The following is a 27,313-nucleotide window of genomic DNA, read 5'->3' on the forward strand; positions in this document are numbered from 1 at the left end:
TTGAATATAGGTCTAAGAAGACTGTACAATATATACATTGTTAGCTATTCAGAATGAATAGCGAGGGAAAACAGATCGCGTATTCCAGAATCTCGCTATAACACGTGGAGCGCGACTGGCATGTCACACTTAAGTCTATGGAGGGAAAGGATGTTTTTATAGAAGTTTTTTCTTAATGAAGGACTGGCAAAATACGCTTTGCCGGCTGTTACATGGACATACATTTGAACATGACATGAAAGAGAAACGCAATTCAAGATCTCCACAATACGTTCTACTGCCGTCAAAAGCTTCTTCTTCCGTTAGTTTCACGGTTTGATGTGCCCGACACAGCGGGGATTACAAGCAACGTTAACAAATAGCTTTGTCTGTAAAGAAATCGTGGAATACCAGTGGCCATTCCCACTGCACAGGAGGCCTATCACTTATAGGCTGTAAGAGTTCAAGTTAGGCAAAGCCATCTGGTAATGAAAACATTATTTAAACAGTTACTGGGGGGGAGTAGAGGGTGTACACAGCAGTGGTGCCTGAAAAGTGAACTTATACTTCTTGACTACTGAGCCCTACACCTGGTAGAGTGCTGTGCATTGTGTCTGTAACAGTCATATCAAACTGTTCCCCATCTTCACTGTTATTTGTGCTATTGGGCCATTCCATTGGCTGGGTTGAGAAGCTGCCGTCCTTTCCAGTTGAATTTGGATAGGACGTAGGCTTGTCTTTGGACCAAAACTCCTCAACTTTTTCAAAAGTGTTAGTTTTCCATTTCGACTGCTCAGGTTTGATTTCGATAACAGGAGCGTCATTGTTGGAGTCCATTGCACTTGCAGCATCATCTTCGCGGTGGTTGGAATCATTAACCCATAGGTCTGGCTTTGTCTCTGGAGTAGTGTCTTCTACATCGGATCCCTGCTGAGAGCCAGTATCACTAGCAGGTTGTGAGGCCTCGTCCTTCCATGTGGAAGGCTGCTCCTGATCACCTTCACTATCGGAGTTGTCTAAAATAATCTCTTTAGGTGCTTCAGACACATCATTGTCTTTAGCCTTTACGTCCTCATCCTTTACCTCAGTCTTTTCTACTACTTCTAGAGGAGACACTGAAATGCATGACTCTTGGCTGTCTAACAGAGGTTTTGTGGGCATGCTTTTTTCCGGGGTTGGCTCACCGATACTTTCATTGGAGTCATCTTCATTGTTGAAGCTATCAGATGAACTGGATTCGTTCAATTTTTTCTTGTCTACGGTTTTACTAGCATTGGCTTGCGTGTCATCGATATTCTTGAACATCCATTCAGCACCAAACGCCATCTCATGCTTTACTTTATTGAGCTCATTCATGTTAAATCCAAGTAAGACACCGACTTTGTATCTTTCACAGTCCCTCACACATTTTTTCCTTTTGTTGCTGAAATGGGAAGCAATGTCATTCTTCCATAACCACAAGCTGGATGCTAGCTTTTCTATCTCTCGTCGGCTGGGGTACGGCCTCTTGTTGAAATATTTTGTAAGGAATGCTTTTCGTGCTTCGTACGAGTCGTCTTCATGTCCCTTTGGATCCAATGCCAAGACAACTGGTTCTTCAGGTTTGTCATCAATAATAAGAGGTGCATCTGGATCATCATCCATTCTCCTCCTCTTTGCAAGAGCCATCTCCACATAATCATTGGTACGTTTCATTGTAGTAAGTAGAGGACCTGGGTTAATTTTTGGTGGTGGAATAGATTTGTCTTGGCCATTCTGTGTCTTTCCTACGCCTCGGCAATGCACAAGGTGCAACGTAATGGTTGAGGCAGTCATATTACTGGTGTAGACACCAAGGCAGTGAATGCATTTATAGGTTAGCTTCTTTTCAACAGGATGAACTGTCTGAATGACTTGATGTCTCTCTCTCAAATGGTGGGCAAGTGCATCAGATATGGGACCTTTCAAGATAGAAAAGCAAAGAGGACAAAGAGTCTTTCCTACATCTTTTTTGTAGGGAACGGCAGCCTGTGGACTATTTTTAATGGGTGCTGGCTGCTCGGGCTGTTTCTCAACCGTTTTTGGTGTAGTCTTTTGAGGAACTGGAGACGCATTTGGATTCTGCGCGTGATATGCAACAGACTCTGCTGGAGCATCCCTAAGGTTGTAAGTAGTTACAAGCAAATGTATATTAGTATGGCTGCCTTGTTGTAAAGTCAAATCAAAGGTTAGAGTGGAATCTGTTTTGGGGGCCATTTCTTCATTAGCATGAACCATTCTCATATGAGCAGCCATTTTTTCCACATCATTGAAAGTAGAACGACAGTAGGGACAGGAGAGGCCGTGGATGAGCATGTGATTGAGCAGAGTATCAGTGGGCAAGTAACGGTTACAGTAAAGACATTTGCTAGTGAAATTGTGAATTTTCATAATGTAGTTGGCAACAGCGGGCACCTTTTCTGCCTTGTGCTCTTTTTCAAAATGTGCACTGTACACATTTTCAGGGAATAACTCATTGCAGATTGTACAGATTTTCCACTTCTGAGTAGATGAGTTGGAATTGGCAGCAGCCGCGGCGGCGGCCGCCGAAGTGGGTGTTTTTGAACTGGCTTGAGCTAGTGCTCGCGATGCTGCATGAGCTGGCGTTATAGATGCAGTCTTTAATTGGCCCGTTGAGAGACCTGAATTTCCAGATGGAAGAGAGTACCTTAATTGGGCTTGTGATCTTTGATCAGAACCAAGGGTATACGATCTTCCGTTTCCTCCTGGAAGCAATTGTTTCATAGAGGGAGACTGTTGCTGAAGAGAGACTGGTGAGTTTCCCCCCATACCTAATCGCATTGATTGGCCAACAGTGTAACCAGATGGCATATTTTTAACTCCATAGCTATTCTGCTGTAGATGAACGTTGGACATCATGTTAGAGTTCATTGAAGGCTTTGGTATTGAGAGCCGATTCACCATCTGTTGTGAAGGAAGGGTTCGGATGTTTCCTGGGGACATTGTACCCAATCTCTGAGTAATGCCCATTGTTTTTTTGTCCTGTGGTTTTGGAGCTATTAGCATCAATGGCTTAGATCTAGGGACTACCACATTCGTGTGTCCAATCATGCCAGTCACCTGGTAACCTATGCGTTCGTGGTCTTCAATAACATGTCGCACTAAAGCTTCATAGGTCTTCGGCATAAAGAGACAACGTTTGCAATGGATGTTCCCATCATCTCGTTGGATTGACCCCAAAGGCAATGTTCCATTTAGCGACTTGTCACTTGCCTTTGCAACATAAGGTGCTGCCACATGTTGAAAATGTTCCCTGTATATGTGCTTTCTAACTACCTCATAGAGAGGATCTCTGTAAGTGCACTTTTTACAATAATAAACAGCTTGCTCTACACTGTCACCTTGTTTCGGTTTAAGGCTCTCGAGCTTGCTTTTATCTTTGAAAAGGCCTGGACTCTGTGCAGGTGCATTTGGAGCATGAAATACTTTAATGTGCATTTCCAAGGTCTTTCGGTCACCGTTGTAAGTACAGTAGGGACAGTTTAAAAGGATCCGGTTTTCAAAGTCTTCATTGTGAACATTTCGAAAGTGACTTTTGTAGGCAGAGAAGAACTTTGAAGAGAATGGACATTGGCTACAGCAGAACTGCTTTGTACGGTAATCCTAAAAACAGAGTAAAAACAATAAGGTATAACGTCAAATAAAAGATGTGATTAAAAAAAACAAAAACAATGTTTAGCACAAAATTGCCTTTATCTTTAACTGCCACTTTAAAATTAACATTTATTTGTGCAGATTTAAATAACCGGGCAAATTCTGTTAACTGTATAAACATACTTTGAGCAAGGGATGGTATAAACTGTCAATTTAGCCCATTCCCAGGAATTATATCCTTATAAACGGTTCTGATGTTCTGATGTCATCAGTTATAAACGGTTAGTTCTGATGTCATTTCTGTCACATGACTCACTGAAATGTGTGTATTATAATAAATAAAGTACCCCCAGTTGTAAAATATGAGGATATTAGAAGTTACCTCAGAGTTCCATGACCTGTATGAAAACACTCGGCCTTCGGCGGCCTCGTACTTTTATATGGGTCATGAAACTCCCTCGGTAACTTATAATATCCTTATATTTTACAAGAGGGGGTACTTATTCACTATATATATATATATATATATATATATATATATATATAGTATATATATATATATATCTATATCTATATCTATATCTATATCTATATCTATATCTATATCTATATCTATATCTATATCTATATATAGATAGAGATATCTATATCTATCTCTCTATATCTATCTATCTCTATCTCTATATCTATCTATCTCTATATCTATCTATCTATCTATCTATCTATCTATATCTATATCTATCTATATACATACATAAAGCACAACAGAATTGCTGCTTACAGTATATTTCTGTCTGATACCAGATTGACAACTGGGGACTGATTAAAACAGAGATCAGACTCTCTGCTAATAAATACGGTAAGGGGCTCAAAATGGCAGTCACTCAAACAGTAGGTTCCCAATAGAATTCCTACCAAATAAGGACTAAATTCTCTGTTATACAGATAGCTAGAATCTCAGCCATAAAGCAGGACAGGACTGCTGCTTACAATGGGGCTCAGATAGGATCTGTGCAGCCACTGGGACAGAATGTTCTGTTATACAGATAGCTAGAATCTCAGCTGCCATAAAGCAGGACAGGACTGCTGCTTACAATGGGGATCAGATAGGATCTGTGCAGTCACTGGGACAGAATTCTCTGTTATACAGATAGCTAGAATCTCAGCCATAAAGCAGGACAGGACTGCTGCTTACAATGGGGATCAGATAGGATCTGTGCAGCCACTGGGACAGAATGTTCTGTTATAAAGATAGTAAGGTACTACTTCTAAAAGAAAAGCAAGCACAATTAAATGTAATTTAAGCACACAATTACCCTCTTATCAAAACTACTCTAGACATTGCTTTAAGGTACAGTTGCAAATACTTAGTAAGTGTCCATTCTAAATGAGAAGAGCAAAGGGATACTAACCTGATTTTTAGTGAGTGAAGGATCCCACAGTCCCACATCATCCCATGACGTGTTCTTCACATAGAAGTCATTTGGTTCAAATTGTTTGAACTCCTAAACATAAGAAAAAGCCTCATGTAAAAAAAAAACCCAATATATTCAGATTATTGAACAGTTTGCACTTCAGATAACGTGCCCAAAGTGAATATGCCCTATAAGCATTTACATAATATACACACATTAAAAAGGAATCAAAACCTCCAAGAAAGATCGTAATTGTAACGTCTATGGCCACCTTGGTCCTCTTTGTGTATGGCCAACTGCAGAGTGTGTGTCCGTTTAAAGGAGAACTAAACCCTAAAAATTAATATGGCTAAAAATGCCATATTTTATATACTGAACTTATTGCACCAGCCGAAAGTTTCAGCTTGTCAATAGCAGCAATGATCCAGGACTTCAAACTTGTCACATGGGGTTACCATCTTGGAAAGTGTCTGTGACACTCACATGCTCAGTGGGCTCTGATTGGCTGTTGAGAAGCTAAGCTTAGGGCTCGTCACTAATTATCCAGCAGAAAATGAGCTTCCCCTGTAATATAAGCTGATGCTACAGGGCTGATTATTAAATTCTTATGCTAATTGCACTGGTTTCTGTGCTGCCATGTAGTAATTATCTGTATTAATTACTAATCAGCCTTATATTGTGACATTTCTATTCTATGTGTACTGTATATTGTGAGTGGCTCCCTAAGCTCAGTAAGTGACAGCAGCACAGAGCATGTGCAGTGAATCAGCAGAAAAGAAGATGGGGAGCTACTGGGGCATCTTTGGAGACACAGATCTTTACTGCTAAAGGGATGTGGTTGCCTTGGGCTGGCACAGAAGCACAAAACATAATATACAACATTTCTAGCCGACTTCTTTAGTTAAGCTTTAGTTCTCCTTTAAATGCCTTGAGAGGTCCCTTTAATAGCTATGTGGTAGGACATATAAAAATGAACCCAACTTTCTCCTTTTGATCATCATAATCATTATTATAATTAAAACAATGAAATTAACTAATCCCTGGGTTTGGCCTATCACTTCCTACTACGCTGATGCTTTCAGGCAATGTGGTAGTGTAGTTTGTAGTGAAGCAGGGAAGGGGACTATGTACATCTATGTATTGGAGGGTTGAGTTCTCCTTTTAAGCATATAGATTTTATGCTCAGTGTTGTAGCCAGTATACATATACAGATGCCTGGTATGTAGCCTCACTAGTCATTCTCTATCACAGCATCTTAATAGCCACTGGTTGTTGCTGGGATACTAGGAATTTAGTTCAGCATCAGCAAGAAAGCAGCAAGCAGTATAACGATGCATTAAGGAAACATGTACACGTTTTATTCATTTTGAAAAGCACCAGCCTTTCTAAAAAATGCAAGAGTTTGAGTATGAAACTTTAAATCGGAATTGTCCTGGGGGAAGATGGGGGTGAGTGATAAATCCATTTGTTTATCTGGGTCAGCCAATTCAGACTTTGTTTGAGAAATAAATCAACCACCAACATCAGCATAAAATGAGCACCTACAGTTCTGAGAACTTGGCTGGACAGGTATAGGACCTGTTACAGGCATGGGATCCGTTATCCAGAAACCCATTATCCAGAATGCTCCAGAATTAAGTCAAGGCCGTCTCTCATAGACTCCATTTTATCCAAATAATCCAAATTTTTAAAAATTGAGTTCTGTTTTCTCTGTAATAATAAAACAGCAGCTCGTACTTGATCCCAACTAAGATATAATTAATCCTTATTGGAAGCAGAACCAGCCTATTGGGTTTATTTCATATTTACATGATTTTCTAGTAGACTTAATGTACGAAGATCCAAATTATGGAAAGATCCATTAACCGGAAAATTCCAAGTACCGAGCATTCTGGATAATAGGTCGCATACCTGTATCTAGAATGCTCGGGACCTGGGGTTTTCCAGATATGGGATTGTCTAGTAAATTGTAAAAAAAAAAATAATATTTAACATCCCCATTAACATTTTTATCTCTACCCAATAGTAAACAAAGTGCTTGCAAAGCAAAAGTAGTGTAGGCCTTAAAGGAGCCTAGAATAGGCTGTGCAAAATAAAAAATGTTTCTAATATAGTTAGACAAAAATGTAATGTATAAAGGCTGGAGTGAGCGGATGTGTAACATAATAGCCAGAACACTACTTCCTGCTTTGCAGCTCTCTTGGTTTACACTGATTGGTTACCAGGCAGTAACCAATCAGTGACTTGAGGAGGGTCATAACTGTTGCTTTTAAATTTGAGCTGAATGCTGAGGATCAATTGCAAACTCACTGAACAATTAGGTTTCATGTGGCCCCATGGTTCACCTTTAAGTTAACTTTTAGTGTTTTATAGAATCAACTTTACAATTGGCCTTCATTAATTATTTTGTATAGTTTTTCCAGATTTCAAATGGGGGTCACTGACCCCATCTAAAAAACCCCGAAATGCTCTGTAAGGCTACACATTATTGTTAGCAGTACTTTTTATTACTAATCTTTGTGCTTAGACCCTCTCCTATTCATATTAAAGTATCTTATTTAAATCAATGCATGGTTGCTAGGGGAATTTGGATCCTAGTAATCATACTGCTGAAATTACAAACTGGAGAGCTGCTGAATAAAAAGCTAAATAACTCAAAAACCACACATAATAAAAAATGAAAACCAATTGCAAATTGTCTGAGAATATCGCCCTTTAAAGGGGTGGTTCACTTTTAGTATGTTATATAACGGTCAATTCTAAGAAACTTTTCAAATTGGTTTTCATTATGTATTTTTTAAATTTTTATAGTTATTTGTCTTTTTCTTCCGTTCAAATGGGCTTCGCTGAACCCATTTAAAAATCAAATGCTCTGTAAGGCTACAAATGTAGTTATTGCTACTTTTTATTACTTATCCTTCTATTCAGACTCTCTCCTATTCATATTCCAGTCTTTTATTCAAATCAATGCAGGGTTGCTAGGGGAACTTGGGCACTAGTTACCAGATTGCTTAAAATGAAAATTGAAAAGTCGCTGAATAAAAAGCTAAATAACCTTCAATAATAAAAACCAATTGTAAATTGTCTCAGAATATCACTATCTACATCAGGGGTCCCCAACCTTTTTTGGCCCGGGGACCAAAAAAAGAGCCAAATTCTTTTCAAGGACCGGAGGGGGTAGGGAGTGGTCGCGCCGGCATCCAATTTGGCGCGATGTGGTAATTGTTCGGTGGCCCAGTTCAGGACTGTCCACGGCCTGGCAGTTGGGGGCCCATGCTATATCATACTAAAAGTTATCTCAAAAGGTGAACAACTTCTTTAAAGTCGCTGACTAAAGGTGGCCATAGACACACAGATCCTATCGTAAGAATCGAGGATTCGTACGATTTTCAGATTGTGTGTGGATAGTGCAGACATCTTTCGTCCGGCAGAGATCGGTTGTTTGGTTGATCGGACATGTTTGATTTTGAGCCGACCGATCCCGCCGGAGCCCATTGTGCATCGTAATCGGATCATTCGGCCATACGGCCGAACGTTCAGATTACCCCCGATATAGCCATGCTCGTTAATGGCATATCAGGGAAGGATCCGCTCATTTGGCGATGTTGCCAAACGAGCGGATCTTTGCGTCTATGGCCACCTTAATTCAGAGTTAGAGAGCGGAAAAGCAGGAAGTAGTGTTCTGTTTCACATCCGCTTACTCCAGCCTTTATATATTACATTTTTGGCTAACTTACTATATTAGAAACATTTTTATTTTGCACAGCCTATTTACCCAGTTTTTATTTTTCCACTGAACTGTTCCTTTAAGAGCAAGAGAGTTGATGGTATTTGATGATGAAAACCTGGTGTACCAGTCGCTGCCCTCTTTGGTTACTACCTTTGATAGCAAATCAGAACACATATGGAATGAGAGTGACGGAACTAATGATGGAAATCTCCCGCAGTCCACCAAAGTCATCCACTGCCTAAACTTTGGGTGAATAAGGAAAAACTCCGCTTGAGGCCACAGCCATTAACATGCAGCTCCTTGCACTTTCTGATAGGCCTGAAATGCACTGGGAAGGGAGACAGCGAAGGCCCAAGGACGGGAAACAGAATGGACCTCGATGCAAAAGAATCCAAAATCAAGACTTACATCTACATGCTCTTTGCAGTATTCCAAACCAATGTCCCCCAATATCTTCTTTACATTCTTCCTGGCCTTTCTTAAACTGCCAAGGTTATTAACGGGAAGCTGGAACATAATTTCTACCTGGAAAAAAAAAAAAATATATAAAAATTATAGTTTTACAACATATGGGAATAAAAATAAAATAAAAACTATAGGATATGAATAACTTAATTCTGCTGAACTATACAACCATGCTCTAGGTTCCAAGGCATAGCTATGACACGGCCTAGCAACTACTAACAGTGTAATAACGATGAGGATAATTAAGAGACAACTCTAATCAATATCAGACCACAGGACAAACAGAATACAAGATTATTCTTATCTAACGGGAAAGCATGCCACACACACAAAGAACATGCACTTAAATGAAACAATTTAACAAATCTTTTTGGAATGATGGACTTTTTCAGGCAAACCCCCAAAAAGAAAGTGTAAGGACCACAGAGTCTTATTCCTCTGTTCTGCCCTTCCATGCCACCGCAGATGTCAGAATTATGGTGATGTCAGAACCATGGTGAGGTCAGAACCATGGTGAGGTCAGAACCATGGTGAGGTCAGAACCATGGTGAGGTCAGAATGGTGCAATACAATGACCCACATATTCCCCAAGTTTATTGCAGGAAAGCCACCCACATAATTAAATTCCAATTTCAGAGGCAGGGCCAGAGTCCTAGAAATACTGGACCTAGGAATTACAGTAGCATGTCTCATTTCTAACCATCAGCATGTACAATCGTTGGGTGCCAGTACTAAAACAATCTGAGGTAAAATAAACCCCCTAAAGTGCCCAAAACAGGCTCCAGAATTTACAGTCATAATGAAGACCTATGAAGGATTGTTAGGAGCTGGCTAATAAGGTGCTCATCCAATGGGATTTTCTTACCTACCCGATATAGATCTGGCTGATTTTCAGGCAGGCTATTGGAAGAGCTCCATCCACAGTGTCATTTCTAACAACTAGTGATGGGCGAATCTGTCCCGTTTCACTTCGCTGAATAATTTGCTAAACTCCGGAAAAAAAAAAACGCAAAAGCGCAGAAAAAGTCTCCAAACACATTGAAGTCAATGAGCGCCAAAATAATTTTGCCGCGCAACAATTTTTATAGACGAGCGACTTTTTTTTGCCTGCGAATTGTCGCAGCAGTTTTGTGAAACAATTCGCAGGTGGCGAAATGCAGAAGTTCGCAGTGGATCCATGACTGCCAAATAAATGAGCCCATCACTATGTACAACCTATCTAGCTGCCCAGGTAAGTATTACATTAAGGGCAGAGACACACGCTCAAATTCGGGGAGAATAGTCGCCCAGCGACAAATCTCTTCTCTCCTCTGACTAATCTCCCAGAACTGCCAGCCGCCAGCTAGAATGTAAATCGCCACCGGGATGGCAATTGGGAGTGTTATTCTGTTTTCCTGAAGTTGCCTCATGAGGAAACTGCGGGCGTCTTCGGAAAACAAATCGCTCCGAGTGCCACCCCGCCGGAGATTTACATTCTAGCGTGCGGTAGGCAGTTCGGGGAGATTAGTCGGCCCAAAGAAGAGGTGATTTATTGCTGGTCGACAATCTCCCCGAGTGTGTGTCTCTGCCTTTAGAGGCACTGAAATGTAACGCATCACAATACCCAATGATATTGCTCGTTTTGTGTTGGATATGTAATCTACTACCACTTTAAAGTTTAGCATTTGATTACCTGTGAGAAGAAAAAAAAAAGCAATAATTATAGCCACACAGCTCAAGTAAAAAATGTTTCCCCTTCCCACTCCGCATATGCAAATTTTGGTTCGGTATTCGGCTGACTCTTTCGCAAAGGATTCGGGGGTTCAGCCTGAATCCAAAGTACTGGATTCGGTGCATCCCTAATGGTAAGTCCTGGTGGGGTAGTGCCAACTTTGGTTCCTTTATTTGTTCACAAGCACAGCATGAGAGAAACTGCACATCACAGACATTAATGGTAGAACCAACAACACAAAAGGTTTTGTCCCCCCCCCTTCCACAACATAAATAAATCATTTTGAACAATAAACACATTTGCTCATCAAGAATTCAATTATAAAGTCTAGCTGGAACCTTAAAGTAGGACTAAAGCTTAACTAAAGAAGTAGCTAGAAATGTTGTATATTATGTTTTGTGCTTCTGTGCCAGCCCAATGCAACCACAGATGCCCCAGTAGCTCGCCATCTTCTTTTCTGCTGATTCACTGCACATGCTCGGTCACTTACTGAGCTTAGGGAGCCACTCACAATATACAGTACACATAGAATAGAAATGTCACAATATAAGGCTGATTAGTAATTAATACACATAATTACTACATGGCAGCACAGAAACCAGTGCAATTAGCATCAGAACTTAATACTCAGCAAACCTGTAGCATCAGCTTATATTACAGACCAACCTCTGCCGGATAATTAGTGATCAATACAAGGCCAAAAAATTGTTGGCAGGTTTGATCGGATTAACCAAATATCGCACTGCTGTTAGTGGGCACATCTGACATGGGGCTAGACATATTGTCAGTTTCCCAGCTGCCCCAGTCATACGACTTGTGCTCTGATAAACTTCAGTCACTCTTTACTGCAAGTTGGAGTGATATCATTCCCTCCCCCACCCCAGTAGACTAACAAAAAAAAAACAATGGGAAGGTAACCAGATAGCAGCTCCCTAACACAAGATAACAGCTGCCTGGTAGATCTAAGAACAGCACTCAATAGTAAAATCCAGGTCCCACTGAGACACATTCAGTTACATTGAATAGGAGAAACAACAGCCTGCCGGAAAGCAGTTCCATCCTAAAGTGCTGGCTCTTTCTGAAAGCACATGACCAGGCAAAATGACCTGAGATGCACCTACACACCAATATTACAGCTAAAAATACACTTGCTGGTTCAGGAATGAAATTTTATATTGTAGAGTGAATTATTTGCAGTGTAAACAGTGTCATTTAGAAATGAAAACATCATAAAAATCATGACAGAATCCCTTTAAGTTTTCCCGCATTTTACATTTTTTTTTATTTGTGGTCCAACCAATTTATAATGCATTTCAATGGGTGCATTTCCCTGATTTTAAGTAATGTTTTAATGGATTTTCCATGAAAGTTTTGTCCTGATGTACCCAAAAACTGTTTTCTTTCCTCTATGAATGTTATTATTTGTAAAATTAAGAGGTTTAACTTACTAACCAGGTGTATATTTTGCCATGGTTCTGCCTGTAAATGGTAAATTCCAATTAGTCTGCCCCTTATACAGTCCTGCACCAATCACTTATTGCTTTAGGTTGTGTATATGACTGACATGCCCCCCATAGTGTAACATTAACACTGCAATGCTTAACCCTTGTTATTAACACACTAAATATTGTGTCTCAAAGTAAAATGGACCTATGTGCTTATAACCTTTCAGTACTTGAAGAAAAAGTTACTTTAACACATTTCCCTGATTTTACATAATTTTTTCATGATCCCCTGAAAAAACATAAACTGGGGGTTCTACTGTAACTACATTTATTTGAAATGTAATACAGAATAGTCGACGACCCCTCCCAGAGCTGCTTTAGAAAGTGAAAAATGAAACTTTACACTTCAATATTAGAAAAACATGAAATGAAAACCATAGGAAGCATGGATATTATAAGTTAAAGGACAAGCTTACCGCTTTCCACAATGGGTCCGGGTGCTCATGCCCCAGACTTTCAGCAAAGGGGAGCGACACACAGAAACCTTGAATAACGGGCAGGCACCGCTCCGGAACACCAAAAATCAGTCAGTCAGCAGAATCCAGGAGTCCAAATTTTTTGTGAAATAGTACAAAAAGTCTTTATTTACATGTATAAAAAATAAAAGCCTGACGCATTTCGTGTCCCCCAAGGACACTTAATCATAGGCTGATATTAGAAAAACAGTCGCAAATAGAAATTAGATAGTAATTGGAAAAAGTCTATTTCTGGTAAAATGAAAAATGACTTTGAAGGTGAACAATCCCTTTAAGACACTGGAAAAGAGAGACCAAAAAATAAGAAAAAGCACTGACTCGTCAATTAAGCAGAGGATATACAAGGGGCCAAGAAGTTGCCTGGCTGCCTACACACCAGCAACAAGGCCAAAGTTACTAGCAAACAAACTGCACCAGTGAACACTCCCTTTGCACTAACCTGCACAATGCAAGTCTCTAATGGGCTGAACGCAAACCCAGAACTATCTAACAGTGCCCAACCACAGCTTGGCTGTTATAGCAGGTTTCCTCTTCTTGTGTTTGACAATAAGAACTTCAATATGACCAGGCAAAGTCTGCACTGAGATCACTAGAAAAAGGCAGTCTTCTAAAATTTCAATAATTTGAATTTTCAAAAGTCGATATGGATTTAAGGGTCTCGGTAACGCGCTCTCATCTCTGGCTCCCATGGGGATAGGGATCAAAGCACTTTGCAAGGAATTTGTAAATGTGCTGCTTAGGAGGTCAGGTAGCCAGCGAGCACCACAGAGCGATCGCTTCCTTCTTCTTTCCAAACTTTAACGAGGAAGTCGGCTATTTAGTTCTACTGCACATGCGTCTGCCCCGGGAAATTAGAAGAAAGTAGAAGGAAGACTATAGCTCTGTGGTGCTCGCTCCGGATTTGTGCCGTTTTCTGCTGATAGGAGCACCGGCCTGGGGTGTGAGGTAAGTATATACAATCACTTGGGGGTGGCCAACTTTTGGCACCCCAAATAAACTCAGCTTTTCCTTCTCTTTTAAGAGTCCAATTTAAGAGTCAGAAAAGCATATTGTTTGGGATCATATTCCAGCTTGCAAAAGAGATATGTGCTTATTGTGCAGGTCAGAGAGGTGCCCAAAAGCAATACCTAAGTGCAAGTGAAATAGATCCCCCAGCCTGCATTATGGGATCCTATTAAGCTTCTTAACAGTGATCAGTGCCAGGAGCTGGATTAAAATTGTAAGGGGATACAAAAAGTGAACTGATCCCTTGACCAGACTGGGACAATAAAGAAAGTATTTGAAGGCCACATCCATCCTGCAGGTTTACAGTTGGACAACTTTGATCTAGATGCAAAAAAAAAAAAATCATTTGTGCGCCCCTTAGGGCAGAGAGACACACGTTACAATTCGGGGAGATTAGTTGCCCGGTGGCAACTCTCCTCTACTCTTCTTCGGGGTGACTAATCACCCCAAACTGCCTCCCCACCGGCTAGAGTGAAAATCGCTGGTGGGATGGCACTCTAAACGCTTTGTTTTCCTAAGTTGCCCGAAGTTTCCTCGTGAGGCAAAGCGATCTTCATCCTGCTGGCGATTTTCACTCTAGCCGGCAGGAAGGCAGTTTGGGGAGATTAGTCGCCCGAAAAAGAGATTTGTTGCCGGGCGACTAATCTCCCCAAATTGCAGCGTGTCTCTGCCTTCAGGCCAATTTAGCAGGAGTGACAATAGGGAAGCACCGAATCCAGGATTCGATTTGGGCTTCGGCCTTTTTCAGCACTATTCGAATTCGGCCGACTCCTTCTGCCTGGCCGAACCGAATCCTAATTTGCAGGAGGGAAATCGCATGACTTTTTGTCACAAAACAAGGAAGTTAAAAATGGTTTCCCCTTCACACCCCTAATTTGCATATGCAAATTAGGATTCAGCCGAATCTCTAGTGAAGGATTTGGGAGTTCGGCCGAATTCAAAATAGTGGATTCGGTGCATCCCTACAAATGACACATAATTAATGGCACAGCTTGTGTAAACTGCATGGTGAACAATGGTGCCAAAATCAGTAAATTCTTTGCATGCAACCCAATCAAAGCACTGCGCTTAGTACTCATAAAACATGAAAAACGGCCTAATAAGCTGCCCATATACGGCCCATCTCAGCTTCACTCAATGGAATAGAAAGCATTAGTGTGTGCCAAGGATATTGCAGAGAAACCACTCAGCTTGCACTCGTCAGACCACTCCTTTACACCAGGCATTTCACTGGGGAAAGGATAAAATGCAAAAAAAAGAATAAAGGCCAATTTAGCAATGGATACAAAATTTGGAGTTGCCAAGTTTTATACAATGTTGCTGCGTGTATCAGACCCTTCCTTCTAAACATACAATTTAACTACAGTATAACAAATATTAATTGGTAGAAGAAACAGACATATCCAAGCCACAATAAATTGTATAATGTTGCAAGTGGCAATGAAACTGCCACAGGGGGAAACAACTGCTGAAATGAGACACTGGTGAGTTGAACAGAAGAGAGTTATATTGTAGGGGAGTCGACAATTACACCATTAGATGTAACAAGCTGGGGTGCAGTTACTTGGTTACCAACAGCCAGAAACAAGACTAATTGTGACGTTTTACGTGAGGTGAAGATTTTATTTAATCTGAAGAGACTTGCACCCAACTCTACAAATTTAAACAAAAGCACATTCTCCAGTCAACCTACAACTGAAATCGTTGGGGGCAAACCCAAGTCGTTGGGGGCAAACCCAAGTCGTTGGGGGCAAACCCAAGTCGTTGGGGGCAAACCCAAGTCGTTGGGGGCAAACCCAAGTCGTTGGGGGCAAGCACAAGTCGTTGGGGGCAAGCACAAGTCGTTGGGGGCAAGCACAAGTCGTTGGGGGCAAGCACAAGTCGTTGGGGCAAGCACAAGTCGTTGGGGGCAAGCACAAGTCGTTGGGGGCAAGCACAAGTCGTTGGGGGCACAAGTCGTTGGGGGCACAAGTCGTTGGGGGCACAAGTCGTTGGGGGCACAAGTCGTTGGGGGCACAAGTCGTTGGGGGCACAAGTCGTTGGGGGCACAAGTCGTTGGGGGCACAAGTCGTTGGGGGCACAAGTCGTTGGGGGCACAAGTCGTTGGGGGCACAAGTCGTTGGGGGCACAAGTCGTTGGGGGCACAAGTCGTTGGGGGCACAAGTCGTTGGGGGCACAAGTCGTTGGGGGCACAAGTCGTTGGGGGCACAAGTCGTTGGGGGCACAAGTCGTTGGGGGCACAAGTCGTTGGGGGCAAACCCAAGTCGTTGAGGGCAAACCCAAGTCGTTGAGGGCAAACCCAAGTCGTTGAGGGCAAACCCAAGTCGTTGAGGGCAAACCCAAGTCGTTGAGGGCAAACCCAAGTCGTTGAGGGCAAACCCAAGTCGTTGAGGGCAAACCCAAGTCGTTGAGGGCAAACCCAAGTCGTTGAGGGCAAACCCAAGTCGTTGAGGGCAAACCCAAGTCGTTGAGGGCAAACCCAAGTCGTTGAGGGCAAACCCAAGTCGTTGAGGGCAAACCCAAGTCGTTGGGGGCAAACCCAAGTCGTTGGGGGCACAAGTCGTTGAGGGCACAAGTCGTTGGGGGCACAAGTCGTTGGGGGCACAAGTCGTTGGGGGCAAACCCAAGTCGTTGAGGGCAAACCCAAGTCGTTGAGGGCAAACCCAAGTCGTTGAGGGCAAACCTGCCAGGTCAATCAGCTACACAAAGCAGTCTTCTCAGCAACTTCTTACAGAACAGTTTCTTTTATTGAGACCAGAGTATATTTCATGAATATGTATGCCAGCCTGTACATATGCTTTAGATGCGTATCAATTACAATATCATAAATGTTTCTGGTAAAAGCAGAAGGTCTCACAGTAAAAAAAAATTTCTTGCTTGACTCCAAGAATTTGCTCAGCTCTCTATAAAAATAAAACTGCAGCCAAGGCCTTGTTTCTATCTGCCAGTGCAAGGTTACTGCAACCGTCTGATTTCAGCAGCAGTGAAACTGCATCCTTCCTGGTTTTAATGCAACTGCCAGTCAGGTGACAGAACTGCATGTTGCTCACCGATATCTAGCAGCGTGCAGGGAAAAATCAGCATCACGTCATTTGTACTGGAATCAGTTATTTGAGTGAGCTCTAATACATCTGCTAGGAAACAAAGCCCCACTATAGGATATATTGGATCTAACTGTCAGTGAATATCTGACACCCAACTGCTGCATGAAGACAGAATGAAGAGAAACAGATGCTGAGAGGGATAGTGAAGATAAACTTAATTATTTCAGAAACAATGCAGAATATTTTATTGATTGTATTTACAAAGTTTATTACAGTATGCTGAAGCTTATATTAAATTTTCGCGATAGTTCTCCTTTAAGAGCAACTATATGCTCTCAATATGAGAAATTCAGAATAGACAATAGATTGAGCATGGACCCTAGATTTTGCTCTCCACATAATGCTAGAAGCATTATCGAGAGATGTCCTGTTCAGACTACCTCAACAAATGTATCAAAAATTCCGAATTTTTCTATAAAAACAACCCAAAAGGCATTTCTATTTACCTTGGCTATGGGGAAATCCTGTTAGGGATATTTGGCCTTCTTACACATCAGGAATAGGTTAATATTAGCTGTAGGGAATTCTATAAAAAAAACTGTCTTATTAAGACTGGTGACAAAAATCGAGTTAACCCTGACCTACACAGCTCCGTTACCACATTGGGAAGAAAAGGGGCTTCCCAGTAATGCGGTTTGCTCAATCGGTCTGCTTTTAACCACATTCTCAGTGTTTGTATCTCACTAGAGAGATATGGGACCTGTTATCCAGAATATTCGGGACATGAGGTTCTTCATACCTGAAGTCTACTAGAAAATCATGTAAACATTAAATAAACCCAATAGGCTGGTTTTGCTTCCAATAAGGACTAATTATATATTCGTTTTGATCAAGTACAAGCTACTTAAAAATTTGGATGAATTTGATTATATGAAGTCTATGGAAGACAGTCTTTCCATAATTCGGAACTTTCTGGATAACAGGTTTTCCAGATAACGGATCCCATAGCTGTATCTCATTATCTTCTATTTAACTTCACAGCTTCCTAACCACGTTGGGAAGAAAAGGGGCTTCCCAGTAATGCGGTTTGCCCAAGGGTCTCAAAAGAAAATCGGTCTGCTTTTAACCACATTCTCAGTGTTTGTATCTCATTATACAGGTATGAGATCTGTTATCCTGAATGCTTGGGACCTGGGGTTTTCCGGATACCCCAGAAAATCATGTAAACACTAAATAAACCCAATAGGCTGGTTTTGCTTCCAATAAGGATTAATTATACCTTAGTTGGGATCAAGTACAAGCTACTTAAAAATTTGGATTATTTTATTATAATGGAGTCTACGGAAGACAGCCTTTCTGTAATTCAGAGCTTTCTGGATAATGGGTTTTCCCGGATAACGGATCCCATAGCTATATCTCATTATCTTCAATTTAACTTTATTTTGCCAAATGAAAATGCTTTGTGTCTTACAGCCTTGTAGGGGCACATGACAAATCATAACATTTTTGATATATTTTATGACCTGTACAACTGCATGGAGCTTGGAGGATGTGATTACGCGGTCCGGAGGTTTAGAGTAGTGATCGGCGAAATGGTGAAAAATTTGCGAAACGCATTGAAGTCAATGGGCGACTAAAGCCAGAATAATTTTGATGCACAACTAGGTGTTGCACCTAATCCACGATTCGGCCTTTTTCAGCAGGTTTCGGCTGAACCGAATCGGAATCCTTATTTGGATATGCAAATTAGGATTTGGATTCAGTTCGGTATTCGTCGAATTTCTTGCGAAGGATTCAGGGGTTCAGCCGAATCCAAAATAGTGGATTCGGTGCACAACCAATTTTATGTGTGCAACAATTTTGACGAGTGACAATTTTTTGGCTAAGTGTAGAAATTCCCCGCAAATCCATGCCTGGCGAATAAATTTGCCCATCACAAGCAGCGAGAAGCCGTTTATTCCACAACATCCTTTATATGTAACAGAAATCAGAGGCCGCAAAGGATACAAAATAATACTGCAGGAGCACATCTGTAACACAGAAGAGTTTCTTACTCTGTGCCTACGGCTAATGGAAACAAAGGGCACTTGCCCAAGGCAACAAGGTCACCAAAGATCCTGAATGTCTAATGTATAAATGTATAATTCAGGTGGCACAATCCCACAAACAGCAAACAAACAAAGACAAAAAACCACACACACACCATGAAGGTGCTCACTACTATGGCTCAAAATGTATGAAACTTGCACATGAACAGGTTACAGTCTACACAAAGGCATATTCATTAAGAGTGCCATGGGGCTCTCTAGCTTTTCATACGTTATAGCATGGCTAATTCTAGGCAACTTATCAATTGGTCTTCATTATTTATTTTTTGTATAGTTTTTGATTTCAGCCATCTGGTTGCTAGGGTTCAAATTACCCTAGCAACCATGCACTGATTTGAATAAGAGACTGGAATATGAACAGGACAGGCCTGAATAGAAAGATGAGGAATAAAAAGTAGCAATAACAATTCATTTGTAGCCTTGCCGAGCATTTTTTTTTTAGATAGGGTCAGTGACCCCCATTTGAAAGCTGGAAAGAGTCAGAAGGCAAATCATTCACAAATAATTAATCAAGACTAATTAAAAAGTTCCTTAGAACTGGCCATTCTATAACATACTAAAAGTTTACTTGAAGGTGAACCACCCCTTTAAAGAAAACATGGCTCGTATCGGTGGCCACAGAGTAAAGTATAAGACCAGCATCCACTGATCACAGAACACTAGTCTGTACATGCCCTAAAGCAAAGAGTCAACAATGTGTCACTCACTTTGCCAAAATAAGCCTCTGCAATACACTCTGTGTCCTCGGTTAGTCACAATATTCAGGGACACATAAACATTTGAGAGTCTAGTGCTACTAAATGTGGTGATGAGCTACAGATAAGTGGTCCATCTACAACCATGGCCCTTTAAATATGGCAGACAGAAGTAATGTTTAAAGAGATACTGTCATGGGAAAATATGTTTTTTTTCCAAAACACATCAGTTAATAGTGCTGCTCCAGCAGAATTCTGCACTGAAATCCATTTCAACAGATTTTTTTAAATTTAATTTTGAAATCTGACATGGGGCTAGACATATTGTCAGTCTCCCAGCTGCTTAAGTCATGTGACTTGTGCTCTGATAAACCGCAGTCACTCTTTACTGCTGTACTGTAAGTTTGAGTGATATCACCCCCCCCAGAAGCCTTACAAAAGAACTATGGGAAGGTAACCAGATAGCAGCTCCCTAACACAAGATAACAGCTGCCTGGTAGATCTTAAAACAACACTCAATAGTAAAATCCAGGTCCCACTGAGACACATTCAGTTACATTGAGTAGGAGAAACTGCCTGCCAGAAAGCAGTTCCATCCTAAAGTGCTGGCTCTTTCTGAAAGCACATGACCAGGCAAAATAACCTGAGATGCATCCAACACCGATATTACAACTAAAAAAAAACTACTCTTGCTGGTTCAAGAATGAAATGTTATATTGTAGAGTGAATTATTTACAGTGTAAACAGGGTAATTTAGAAATAAAAAAAAAAAAACGACCATCATAAAATACATGACAGAATCCCTTTAAGGTGAATGTCCCGCTGCTTCCACAAATTGGGCTGCAGATCTAATTTGTAAACAAATATCATGCAAAGCTCAAGCTGCAGGTTTGTATTTGCTCTGCATTTACAGAATTTTATGAATGAAATCCAAAACAGGATTATTCTTTCATTACCCACAAAAAGAACCTTTTCCAAAATAAATGGACAACCAATTAAAGTTTCTGAAAAAATAAACCTACGTACACAAGTAAAGGCTGATGCTAGTGTGCATTGCAATTAGAACATTAAACAGGAACTCCACTAGTAAACCAATCTGCATAATGAAAGACAATGAAAATGTTTAATGCATGTATATTGTAAAGCTGCTTACATTTTCACTTGTTTTAAAAGACAAGGAAACCCATATTCACCGGGTTACCAAAATGTTAAAGGAACAACAAAAAATGTATGTGTTTTAAAATAATGAAAATATAATGTAGTGTTGCTCTGCACTGGTAAAACTGGTGTGTTTGATTCAGAAACTCTACTATAGTTTATATAAACAAGCTGCTGTGTAGCCATGGGGGCAGCCATTCAAGCACAGGATACACAGTAGATAACAGATAAGTACTACTATAGTTTATATAAACAAGCTGCTGTGTAGCCATGGGGGCAGCCATTCAAGCACAGGATACACAGTAGATAACAGATAAGTACTACTATAGTTTATACAAACAAGCTGCTGTGTAGCCATGGGGGCAGCCATTCAAGCACAGGATACACAGTAGATAACAGATAAGTACTACTATAGTTTATATAAACAAGCTGCTGTGTAGCCATGGGGGCAGCCATTCAAGCACAGGATACACAGTAGATAACAGATAAGTACTACTATAGTTTATATAAACAAGCTGCTGTGTAGCCATGGGGGCAGCCATTCAAGCACAGGATACACAGTAGATAACAGATAAGTACTACTATAGTTTATATAAACAAGCTGCTATGTAGCCATGGGGGCAGCCATTCAAGCACAGGATACACAGTAGATAACAGATAAGTACCACTATAGTTTATATAAATAAGCTGCTGTGTAGTCATGGAGGCAACAGTTCAAGCACAGGATACACAGTAGATAACAGATAAGGTTTGTAGTATACAATGGGATTCATCAGAATGTATCTTGATAAATCGGCCCTTAATGTTATTTATAAAAATAACTTATGACAAGCAGCATCTGACTGCCGCACTACTAGTTCTGCCACACTACTAGTTCTGACAACTGAAACAATGCAGCAGAAGTCCTGGATAAAAAGTGACTGTCTCAATAGGCAGGAGCTGAGAATGGAAATGCACAAACAAAAACTGCTTTCAGCAGTTGAAAAAGTACAGTTACATTACTAGACACTTCCCTCCATGGATTCCAGTGTCCTATAGAAAGTCATTCCAAAATATAGTCCAGCTGCCTGTGTTCCTAAGCTTAGAGCTGAAAAGGAGAACTGAATACAAACCTTTAATGTCAAAACAAAGTTAAGAAAAATTGAAATGATGATCCGAGCGCCAGTTTGTTGCTGTATGTCCCACACAGTGCAAGGTGTTGCCGATAGGAATCCCAGGAAAAAGTGTAAGTGCCAATGAATTATCCACCTGAAAAAGGAAAAAAATTAAATTGTATCAGTATTCTATCAGTTCACCTAAGCCCCTTCTAATGCCACCCTTTTAATAATGCCAGTTTTGGGACATCTTTCAAAATGCCGGCTGATTTTGAAAGAACCCGAATGTGCACAAGAGGGTGGAAAGCTTGTGCACTAACTGTGGCTTAGTATGGACTAAAGTAAATTGTCATAAGCAAGAAAGGGCACTGCTTAGACAATGTGGTTTTATGATGAGGATGGCTATACCTGGCTATCCAATATATAGTCTTAAGGGTGTTGTTGAACCATCACCAACCGACCAGCTTTAGTGGAGATGCTGAGAGTTGTAGCACACAGAGGGCCCCAAGTAGGGCATCCAAGTCCTACACCATGGCTGGGCAATGACTGTACAAACAAGGGATAAGTTAGAGGCTGTCCCTATGGCTGTACAAACAAGGGATAAGTTAGAGGCTGCACACAGTCAGCTGCACTGGGGCCTAGGGAATGTGGGAGTGAATCAGTGCCTCTCTGATCTCAAGCAGTGCTGCTGTCATGCTGTATTCCATTCCCAAGCCTATAGGAGGCGCTTTGCGGCTGCTCCCAGTTCTGCTTCAGTCTCCCCATCCCCCCACCCCAGAGCCTTACCCGGCGCACAGCAAGCGCCCCCTACTGGAATGTGAGTCGCCATTTTGCAGCTGCAGTGCATCTTGGGTGGAGGCTGCCTGTTATTTTTTTATTCTCCTTTCTCCCCGTGCGCTGCTCGCAGCCATGCGAACACTGAAAACAAACAGCGCCGAAGTGCATGACTAATGCGAAGCCATCACTGTGACAGCAGACCATGTGCACAGCAGGAAAACACCGGCAGCAGCAGCTCCGATCGAGCGCCTTTGTGCCGGACCCCCAACCCGGCGATTGGTGCAGCCCGCCTACCGCTAAACCCTACCGCCGGCCAGTCCATGTGTACCTGGGGAGAGGGGAACGTGCTAGTTTAAAGGTACCTCCTACAGAATCGCGCCTTTTTGCAGCAGCAGCAGCCAGACAAGGGAGGGTGGGGGCAGCCCTATCCCCACCCCCTCCCATACATTAACCCTTTGCTGTCATGGCACTGGACTGGGTTGCCCTTGGTACGGCCCTCCGGCTTCGGAACTGCTAACCCCGGAACCTAGTTATGTATCATGTCAGCACCAACCCCATGCCCTCCTGCTGCACTCACACACTTCATGCCCTCCTGCTGCAAACACTCACCCCCATGCCCTCCTGCTGCACTCCCTCCTATGCCAGTCACTGGGGCCCCTTCCTATTGGATCCGACATCCAGCCAAGGCCCCAATGGGACTCCCGAGGCGTGGGATTCGGGGGGCCCCTAATGAACAGGATAAGCAGCCGCACTGTGTGCTCTAAAGGGGCTCCCACATTCCCTCCCATAGGGGCTCCCCGGTACCTGATCACTGGTTGCATCCAATTAGAACTTCCCTGGGCCCATCATACAACCCTCTGTGTAGCCCCTATACATGTCACTGTCATTACTGTCTGTACCCCATATACTTCCTGTACCCCATATACTTCCTGTACCCCCACATACTTCTACCCCCTGGCACGTCACTGTGCTGCAGCCCATTCCCTGACACATGTAGTCTATACAATAGGCAGCTCCCATCAAACTCTGCTCCCCAATAAAGTCACTGTCCCCCCCCCACTATGTACAACCCCCAGTCCCTCCCAGCAGTAAGTGCACCCCTCTTATTCCCTCACACTTCTCCTCACCCCAATCATTGTCACGTGTCACCCACCAATAACTTTATTATTCATCAGTAAATGAGCTGGACCCTGTGCCAACCCCCTGTATGTTTCCAGTCACCTCCAATTCCAAAACTACAAATCCCACAATCCACTGTCAGGGGGAACTAGATCTCCCAGTTCCCCCTGACAGTGGATTGTGGGATTTGTATCACCCCTAAGCGCAACCCCAGACATACCTGAGCCGAGGGGGTTCCTGTCAGCCCAAGGCGGGGGGCAGCCTATGGCCCCAGTAGATACGGGGATGCCAGTCAATGTGCCTGAGCATGAGCCCCGTGTTTGTGTGAGTGAAGGGCGTGGAGTCAGTTCCCGGTGCCGGTGTTTGCAGCTGAGAGTCCGCCGGGTGCACTTCCTCCTCCTGCAGACAATACAGAGCGGCGGCGACAGCGGCTCGGATCCTGCCTTGGCCAAAATGGCGGCCGCAATGGAACGGAAGTGACGTCAGCGCCTCATTAGCATGAAGGAGGGGCTGGGGGACTCATTGTCCGGAGCTGGCTGGAGCCCGGGAAAAAACAAATTTCGGCCGGAGCCGTACACCTTGGCTGCCGGAGAGATGATAATGCACAGATGCGATTTTACTTAGCAGGAATTTGAGGGTGAATGAGAAAATTAGGTCACTAAAAGAATCTCCCTCTCACCGCTAGGGGGCGCCTTTTGCGGACGGATATATCAAAGACTGAAAAAAAAAATCACAGAGGGAATGCACAATGTGCTTGGTATCCCTTCGCCACCGGCACTATTATGGGGTAGGTCACGTGGCTGTGGGTTCTGAGTGCTGCTGCCATGTGGCTTGGGTTGTTGTGTGGAGGAAAGAGATTGGTGGGACAGCTCTCTGGCAACTGCCAATGGCTTTCTCTAGTAACAGCAAGACTGGGGCAGCCCATTAGTCTCTGCTCTGTGCTAATAAGAGTTGTCTCATTGGGAAGCAGAGTTGGCCCAAGTCATGGCTGTCTCATTGGAGAGGGACTAGCAATAAGCACAGCCAGATAGACACCAACAAACCATTGCCTACTGCATGAGTAGAGTAGATAGAACAGTATCTTAAATGGGGCCATTTTATAACCTACTGTGTTTCTAAGGGACCTCAAAGACAACTGCTTTGTTGTTGTGTTCCACAAATTCTCTGAACTGCTCAAGACCCGATCTGAAGATGGGGGACCAGTGTGTGTGTGAGGGCTATTGGTTCATGAGAGGTTGAGTGTGTTCCCTATTAGACATGTCTGTTTGCAGCATAAGAATAAACAAACTACAGGCTCTATTAAACCATCAAATAAATATACAACAAACTTTAGTTCAACTTATCGCCTTCAACCTTCCATCGGCTGATCTATTGAAAGGGGCAGTATACCCTCTTCTTCATTGACTTTAGTAAATAGGGCTGGCGCTGATCTTACTTACAGGAGAACAGGGCCGGAACTAGGGGTAAGCGGAAGAGGCAGCTGCCTAGGGTGCAATGATTTGGGGCGCTGGGCAGCTACCTCTTCTGCCTACCCCTAGACCGGACCGTGCTCCTCTACCAGCACGTATGCGCAAGCGTCACCCAGTGTCGGACTGGCCTACCGGGATACCAGGAAAACTCCCGGTGGGCTCTGGTGTCAGAGGGTCCTCTTGCTTTTAACCATTTAGCATATTTCATGGTCATTCTTTATGAGAAAAAAAATACTTAACAATGGATGAATATAGTAAGTAGGCATAAAAGACTAGGGGAATAAAGAGGTTGAGTGAGGAGAGGAGGAACAATAGTGGGCCCACGGTCTAAGGTTTTCTGGTGGGCCCCTGGCATCCCAGTCCGACACTGGTTTTACCACGCTTGCGCGCGAGGGGACGAGCTGGCCGTCTGGGTTGCCTAGGCTAAATTAAAAAAAAAAACCCTCTAAAAACAGCTTTACCTACACACAGTTAAACTGGACTGCATAGTATCACACGAAATTATATTTAATAGATTAATGTGTTCGTGAATTCTGTACCTGCGGTTTGATATTGAGTTTAATTCCAAAAGTCTGCCCCCTCTCCTGTCAAACAACCTCAAAAAGCTCTCCTAGAAAATCTATAGATATTCACAGAATCCAGAATTTGGCCAAACCCGTAGTCACGTGACTTGAAATAGGACAATTTTTTTGTACCCAAGTAATGCAATACTTTCTTAGATTTTGATTCACAAATTGGGAAATGGGATTAATTTTGGGACAGAGCAAAAGAGACTAGTTGGATTCTGCCTATGACTAAGTGCTGGGTAAGCATGAAACGCGTCAGGCGTTAGAGGGGATATTTCTCATGTTTTTTTAACTATTGTTGTAAATAAAGTATATTTTTTTACTTATTAGCATGCCTTGGAGAAATTATTGAGTATTAAATTCTTCTATTTGGCCAGATACCTAATGTTCAAAAAAATTATGGGTTCAATGCATTCCTTGTATTAAAAAAACCTATACATGTAAATATATATATATATATATTCTTTCTAGAATTGTAGCAATATTTTTGACAGCACAGACTAAGTAAATATAATTTGCAAATAATTTTAGGGCATTTTTATTCTACTAACCACCATATGTAATTAAAGGTAGTAAGTGTGCCCAAGGAGCAGTAACCCATAGCAACCAATTTACTCCTGGGCAAACTAAGTACCTTTAATTACATATGGGGGGAAATCTTTTGTGGATGGTATAGTATTCGTCCAAATAAAAAAAAAAAAATATGGATTGCATGCATTTCTAGTAAAGTTGCAAATCGTTTAACACATTATTTTAAATGACAACCACAATAATAATCAGTACCACAATGACTGATCATAGAAAAGAAACCCAAAATTGGAGCTTGAACTGAAAATTTTAAGTGTCAAAGCCAATCAATTACAATGTGATTTGATTTAAATCGCTTTGAAATCTCTATCTCTCTTTGAGATCACTTTCAGATGACAGCAGCTTCTATTATAGATTCAGACTCTTCTTTATTCTTAACTGATTCTGCTTTCTCTTTTTAGGCTTGTTTCCAGGATTTGCCATTAACACTCCGAACTCACAGGGTGTCAGGCTAGAGAAGGTTGATATTAAAAGACTAGGTCTATTTGTGCCCAATAGTTTAGAACGTGCTACAATTCTTATACACATTGGCAAGATCACACAGCAATGAACTAGAATGCTTGCTGCTGACCTGTAGACTTTATAGAGCAAAAACAATGATTCTGTAACAAAATATAGATTTGTCAGCTTCCTATATGATTTCATCTTCAAATGAATTACATTCACACTATACAATATGTATCCATATCCAAGAGACAAATACCCTGACAGTATCTATTTAATGTTACATACCTAGAGAAATGTAACTCACATCCAAGCAGGGCCTAGACTATAAG

General features: G+C 41.9%; 1 protein-coding gene across 4 annotated transcripts; it reads right to left on the reverse strand.

Annotated features, from left to right (window-relative positions):
• Positions 1-82: 82 nt before the first annotated feature.
• On the reverse strand, positions 83-23,179 carry adnp.S (activity-dependent neuroprotector homeobox S homeolog). Of its 4 annotated transcripts, none has more exons than XM_041579127.1 (5): positions 23,158-23,179; positions 22,037-22,172; positions 9,166-9,282; positions 5,025-5,117; positions 83-3,621 (listed from the first exon to the last, which is right to left on the reverse strand). In XM_041579127.1, exons 3-5 carry the CDS (start codon positions 9,271-9,273, stop codon positions 541-543), a joined length of 3,282 nt encoding a protein of 1,093 aa, XP_041435061.1. In that variant the 5' UTR covers positions 9,274-9,282; positions 22,037-22,172; positions 23,158-23,179; the 3' UTR covers positions 83-540. The 4 variants fall into 4 exon arrangements, with proteins under 4 accessions (XP_041435061.1, XP_018093661.2, XP_018093664.1 ...); XM_018238172.2 differs by lacking the exon at positions 23,158-23,179 and adding an exon at positions 23,124-23,155; XM_018238175.2 differs by lacking the exon at positions 23,158-23,179 and adding an exon at positions 22,805-23,105.
• Positions 23,180-27,313: the final 4,134 nt, after the last annotated feature.

The sequence above is a fragment of the Xenopus laevis genome, chromosome 9_10S, assembly GCF_017654675.1.
Source record: "Xenopus laevis strain J_2021 chromosome 9_10S, Xenopus_laevis_v10.1, whole genome shotgun sequence".
NCBI lineage: Eukaryota > Metazoa > Chordata > Amphibia > Anura > Pipidae > Xenopus > Xenopus laevis.

Excerpts from the sequence above, each read along its gene's own strand:
- adnp.S (XM_041579127.1), bottom strand. The coding sequence starts at position 9,273 with ATGTTCCAGCTTCCCGTTAATAACCTTGGCAGTTTAAGAAAGGCCAGG. Across the intron at positions 5,118-9,165 it reads ACTGCAAAGAGCATGTAGAT|GAGTTCAAACAATTTGAACC; the intron begins GTAAGTCTTGAT and ends TCTTATGTTTAG. Across the intron at positions 3,622-5,024 it reads CTTCACTCACTAAAAATCAG|GATTACCGTACAAAGCAGTT; the intron begins GTTAGTATCCCT and ends CTCTGTTTTTAG.